Genomic DNA, 6,000 nt, shown 5'->3' on the forward strand with positions numbered 1-6,000 from the left:
AAAGCCACTCTTTCAGCTACTCAGTCGCAGGTCAATGTTTTTCGTCATGAATCTTATTCTGGTGAAAGCTTTGCAGAGTGGTCACTAGCTGGCACAGCCATAAAGTCATAACATCTGATTTTAAACCTAACCTTAACCACACTGCTAACCCTAATGTCTAACCCTAACCTGAAATTAAGACCAAAAAGCACATTTTTGTTGTCATGAATTTATACAAAATAGCAAATGTTTTCATTGCAGCTGGCCTATTTAAGGGCAAATTGCTCAGTTCTGCGTTCATGATGACTCATGACAATAAAGGTCAACCTGCCACTGCGTCAGTCAGCTGTGCTGTGGGAGAGATGCTTGCAGGGTGCTGCCTCTGCTCTTTCCTTTTTTTCTCCATACTTTACTTCCTCTCCTCCGACTCCCCCGATGTGACTTTCACGCTGCAATTCCCAGCAGATATGCAAAGGAATTTATAGATCACTGGGAGTTAGGCTAGATGGATTCCTAGCTTCCTAGCTAAACATAGTTTTACATAAGAGAAAGCAAACTGGGCAGGCACAATAACAAACAACAGGATATTGTTAAATAACCTAATGCAGAGGGCTGTAGTGGTGTTTACTTGAGCTGTGTGGTACCTTGGTATGTGTTCCCACCGTGTGGACATGAAAGGAATTGCATACACAAGATGAATGGCCTGCCCTACAGTACAGTAGCTACTTAAGTCTAAAATAAACAAGATTTACTGTCATAATAGCTCCAATGAAATGTTTCAAACTTGTAAATCAATTAAATCAGTTTGTAATAATTTGTGTCCTAAACCCTCTGCTTGCCCTGACAGATACTGACACTGACTGCTGCTGCTTTCTCTCCCCATGGAGACTGCTGCTGCTGCTGCTTTCTCTCCCCATGGAGACTGCTGCTGCTGCTGCTTTCTCTCCCCATGGAGTCTGCTGCTGCTTTCTCTCCCCATGGAGAGATCAAAATGTTCCTGTTAATTTAGCCTGTTCTGATTATGCTATGTTGTTTTGAAGCTGTTTTCTTTGCTCATTGGCCTTGTTCTCATTTGCTTGTTTTTCTTTGTTCTTTCCTTCTGTTTTCTGTCTTCCCTCCTTTTGCGCTGTCCTCCCATCCCTCCGTCTGCCTCCCTCCCTCTTCAGCCAGGCTATATCAGGGACCTGGTAAGTGGAGATGGGTTTGTCTTCGGGTCGTGTTTGATTTACCAGTAGATCTGTAACAGTCTCAATAGTTAGTTTCACCTTTAACATTAGAAAAACAAACTGCCCGGTCAAGGGTGATTGCTAGCTTGTGTTTTGTCCGATCCTCATTCCCGCTAATTTCTCCTTCAACTACTAACACTCTAAATGTGAAGCTAATATAGTAAAGTGGTGAGTCTGTCCTGAAGACCCAGGTCAGCATCTCTCTGCTCATCCCACTGACTCATACACCAGGGTGGGGAGGCACTTCATGGGCCCTTAGACTGGCCTCTGTGGAGGGTCACATATCTCAAATGTTTGTTGATACTTTAATTTGGTTACTTTCTGTGCCTTCCTATATCTATGGGGAGGGGTTTGGGGGTTTATAGGGAGGTTATAGGACAGGGCCATGTGTGCACAGTAGACCTATGTCTGTGTGGGTGGGTGTGTGTCTGGGGCTTGGTTTCAGAGTGGTGGTCTGTGACCTGTGTGTTCAACAGTCTTTTGTTGTGTGGTCATCAGATTTCGGCCCGGATCCTAGAGGCCCACCAGAACGTGGCCCAGATGAGTCTGATCGAGGCCAAGATGCGCTTCATCCAGGCGTGGCAGTCCCTGCCTGAGTTTGGTATCACTCACTTCCTGGCCAAGTGAGTCCCACTCTCTTCTCCAGTCTCTTCATACACTCCTTTATTGATATAACAGATCTCTTCCCCCAGGTCTCTCTTGTCTGCCCACCTGCCTCTGTCTGTGTTTGGGATTGTTCTTTTACAGCTAACAGAGATTGTGTCAGATTTCAAAGATGCATGGTTGAAATCCAATAAGCTTATTACTTCCAATAAGCACATCCCAAGCAGTGAGCTCACTTGGAATTCTGTAATTCACAGATTCCAGGGTGGGAAGAGGGACGAGCTGATTGGCATCACCTACAACCGTCTCATCCGGATGGACGCCAGCACCGGAGACGCCATCAAGACCTGGAGGTTTGCTAACATGAAGCAGTGGAATGTCAACTGGGAGATCAAGATGGTATGGATTTCAGCTTATAGACCAGAAAATACACTGTTTTAAAGACAAGGCATTTAATACTCTGAACAGTTACCACCAATTTGTTTTAGCTTCATCATCTTAGCTTGGCATTTCACATGGTTGGTCAATTTTAAAAGGAGAATTTCTGTTCTACTAAATGAACCTTGTAGATTCCTATAGTTTTGACTGTGTGATCATTCTGTGGCCCTAGGTGACGGTGGAGTTTGCAGACGAGCCTAGCCTGGCTTTCATATGTGCGGAGGTGGACTGTAAGGTGGTACATGAGTTCATCGGAGGCTACATCTTCCTGTCCACACGCGCCAAAGACCAGAACGAGTCTCTGGACGAGGAGATGTTCTACAAGCTGACCAGCGGCTGGGTCTGACTACCTGACCCCCTGGGTCAGAGTTTAGGGTCAAGAGGGGAGGGAGGGTGGAGGCTAAATCATATGGGTTTATTTTATTTGTTATAAAGTTTTGGTGGTTTTAAATGGAACCATGCTTTAGAGCCCCATGCGGCCACCCATTATCGCCATTGTTGTTAAAAAACTGATGCCCTTTATTTTTGTTGCATTAATACTAATATTCTGCGCAACGCTGCAGCCCAGACTAACTCCAAACCCTGCCTGTGGCTCCCCCATCGCCCACATTATTTGACAGGAAGTTGGGAGTTGTCGTCAACCCCCCCCATGACCCCTCTCCACTCACCCATCCCTCTCCAATGCACTGGGGACAGCAGCCTCTTCCTCAAGCAGCTATCACAAAGCTACGTCCATGAGAACCTATCACATGTCATCAGGAGACCTCTCCATTCCAAAGACTCTTTCTTAATCCCCCCCTTCTACTCCGACTCCACTGAAGGAACTGATCAAATTGACCCTTCAAGCTCTCAGCTATGGCGTCATCATAATCCGACCAGCCCACAAAACCATGTATGAGTTCTTATGAAGAATCACATTATTTATTTATCCCTGTTTCGTTTTCTGGTTCTATTGTTGTCATTTTGGTGAGGTGTGGTGCTGTTCGGAGTCTTTGAAGTGGTGTGGTGGTTTGTGTACTGCCTGACATCCTGTGATATGATACTCTGTCTAATTTATGCTGCAGAGTGCCACCTCACTCTCACGTATTGTACATCCACATATTCACTCCATCTGGTGTGACTATAGGCAGTAGTAATCCTCAAAGTAAGAGTATCGGCAAAACAGTGACACACTTTTACTTTCTCAGCGGAGACAGGAAGTGATATGAGGTAATTTCCTTCCGTCGATAAGGAAAGGCTAAGGAACCCAGAGCTCATGGAGAGAATTGGGCACCGTGTCCTCTCCACTCGATGAAGGATTCTCACTTTGATCTAACTAGTCCATATGAAGTCACACTTCCGCAGTAAGCACTTCTCCAGTATATGTATGATCCCTGGTCACACTTTATTTGGATAGTCTGGATTTCCCATCTGTAGATGCTCTACAGATGGACATACTATCTGTTGATAAGCAACTGCTTGCTGAGGTGACAGTTAGGGTAATGGTTAAGTTTAGAATAAGGGTTAGGATAAGGATTAAGGTTAGGGTTAGGGGAGAGTCTGTAGAGCATCCCTTAATGAATAAGCTGTAGTTCAATTCATAGTTTTTTTTGTCTGAGCATACCTCCAGTGAGTCTTCTATCCTCTGTGTGAAACACTACATGCAACAGCTAACAAGTGTGCCTGGAGAGTTTAAACAGCCTTGGCACACACCTACAGTAGCGTTTATCTGTCTGCATTAGTTAACATGTCAGCACAACAGGAGCTCAAGCAGGGTGAATATCCTGTAGTTTCTTATCTGTAAACCGCTGAATAACCATGCCTAGTTCTCATAGCTACTCAAGGTTGAAGGGGTCACTCAAGGATACTCTGTTTGAGATGGAATTTTAATGGGTATCATGGGCAAGTTCTGAGGCAATTACTGAACATGCAAATAAGAATGTTGTCATGGAACAGATACACGCTGCCAGCCATATAGGGTTGTCCAGCGTCCACAGCATGAAGGAAAGACCTCAGCTCTGCCTTGAGACTCAGACCCTTGCAAATGCGTTGTGCATGTGTAGTACAACTGGAGGGATACTACCAATAATAACAGCGTTCCCAAGTGCAGCCGCCTCTTTTAAATGCCATTCTTTATCTTACACCGTATAGTGTTATTATTCAGCACCGTTATTAATATTATTACGCACCAGCAATGGGTCACCAAGTTTGAAGAATTAATTATGCAACGTCTTTTTTCTTTGCCCTCCGTATGAACGAACATTAAATGAAGTATTTGTTTTTTGTAACTAATGTAAAAACACAGGTTTTATAGAATTGTACAGTTCTTTTGTTGCTGCTTTTTTTTCTTGTTTTTTTGGGGAAGTGTTTTTGTTTCCAGAAAGGAGAGGGGAAAGCCATCTGTCAACATTGTGTAGTATGAAAATGTGCGCCTGCCAATGTTACGGTCTTATTGAGTTTTTAATATATATATATATGAAGATAACACTAGTCTCAAACTCCAGGTTGGTTGGGATTTAATTAAGATTTTTCTCACACTAGATATTATTACTACGCAAACATTGCTAAAAGGGCTTTTCAATGTACTTTTTTCTTGTTGCCTCTCCTATAAACTGAATTACATTGTTATTTTATTTTCTTGCATTTTTTTGGCACTGATCTTACACTCTAGCTCTGTAAACTACCACCAATGACACATCCCTAGGCTGCCAAACCCTTACTCTGCTGTTCAGTGCCTTTTCAAAAATCTATCACTTCATTTTCAGATTTGATCACTATTGTAGCTTTTAATTGAATAATGTTTTTGGTATGAAGGAGACCCTTTTTGTTAAAGTAGACCTTGGAGTTTGAGACAAACAGCCGTAAGTGAACTGAAGTAAAAGAAGCAAACTAGCCTAGTTTTTTCCTCCTATAACAGTTTTGTTTGCCTCCAATGTCCAGAGCAGCAGTGCATGGCCGGCTATTTTCAGACTGTAAAAAAATGCATTTATTTAAAAAAATAAAATAAAATTAAACTTTTTATTTAATGAAGTTTGAGTTATAATATTGTACTCCAATTGAGGACATGTTATGTGTTCGTAGACTATTTTTATACAGAATAACATGGACAGTGTGATTTTAAATTGAAATGCTGATATGCTGCTGACAGTAAGTACAAACCCTCTCCTTACTATTTATTCAAACGTTGAGTCAGTGATCACACATTACAGACCAGAAAACATCGAATACTCGCTATAAAGCTACAGTATTGTATTTTCCTTTTCTGCGACAATTGAAATGGGGTGAAGGTTCCCTGTCTCCACCAGAGGGCAGTATGTAACCATCCCCTATTCCACCCTCTGCTGCAGTCACATCCAGGACTGGATCCAAACTACTCTAAAGGTCTACTCTCACTGTTCTTAAAGCAGCTTCCATCGTTACTTGGCATCCATCAGAAACATAGCGGCAGATTGATGGGGAGATGAAATGTTTAGAGTGTTACCGTCCGTCTCTGTAGCCAGGCTTTTGGCGCCCGATCCCCACCGCGCCAGGGAGACAGGGTTGCCATGGAGATGGCACTCCGGCCACCTGGTGCCTATGGTGTCTTGGCATCTTGTAGAGAGGGGTGGTGGGCTGTGACTCAGGCAGGTGACATGGAGGATACATGGTGAGAGGGTTTGTGTGTCAGGGTATGTCTCTTGATTATACATTGTCATTCTACATTTCTTTTGTTTAAATCGTCAACATGCACATCATGCAGTAAAGTTAGAAAACAAAATGTGTAGCGTTCCGTAGT

General features: G+C 43.2%; 1 protein-coding gene across 9 annotated transcripts in view; it reads left to right on the top strand.

Annotated features, from left to right (window-relative positions):
* The window catches only part of LOC106611119 (fermitin family homolog 2), a 90,197-nt gene extending 84,946 nt beyond the window's left edge, over positions 1-5,251 (top strand). For 7 of the 9 annotated variants that reach the window (XM_045723545.1, XM_045723551.1, XM_045723546.1 and 4 more), the window contains 4 exons: positions 1,146-1,166; positions 1,704-1,828; positions 2,066-2,207; positions 2,419-5,251. In XM_045723545.1, the coding sequence (XP_045579501.1) occupies positions 1,146-1,166; positions 1,704-1,828; positions 2,066-2,207; positions 2,419-2,592 (462 nt within the window). In that variant the 3' untranslated portion in view covers positions 2,593-5,251. The remainder of the gene's footprint in view (positions 1-1,145; positions 1,167-1,703; positions 1,829-2,065; positions 2,208-2,418) is intronic. The other 2 variants (XM_045723548.1, XM_045723552.1) reach the window with 1 other exon arrangement.
* The last annotated feature ends 749 nt before the right edge of the window (positions 5,252-6,000 follow it).

The sequence above is a fragment of the Salmo salar genome, chromosome ssa09 (assembly GCF_905237065.1).
Source record: "Salmo salar chromosome ssa09, Ssal_v3.1, whole genome shotgun sequence".
In the NCBI taxonomy this organism is placed as follows: Eukaryota; Metazoa; Chordata; class Actinopteri; order Salmoniformes; family Salmonidae; genus Salmo; species Salmo salar.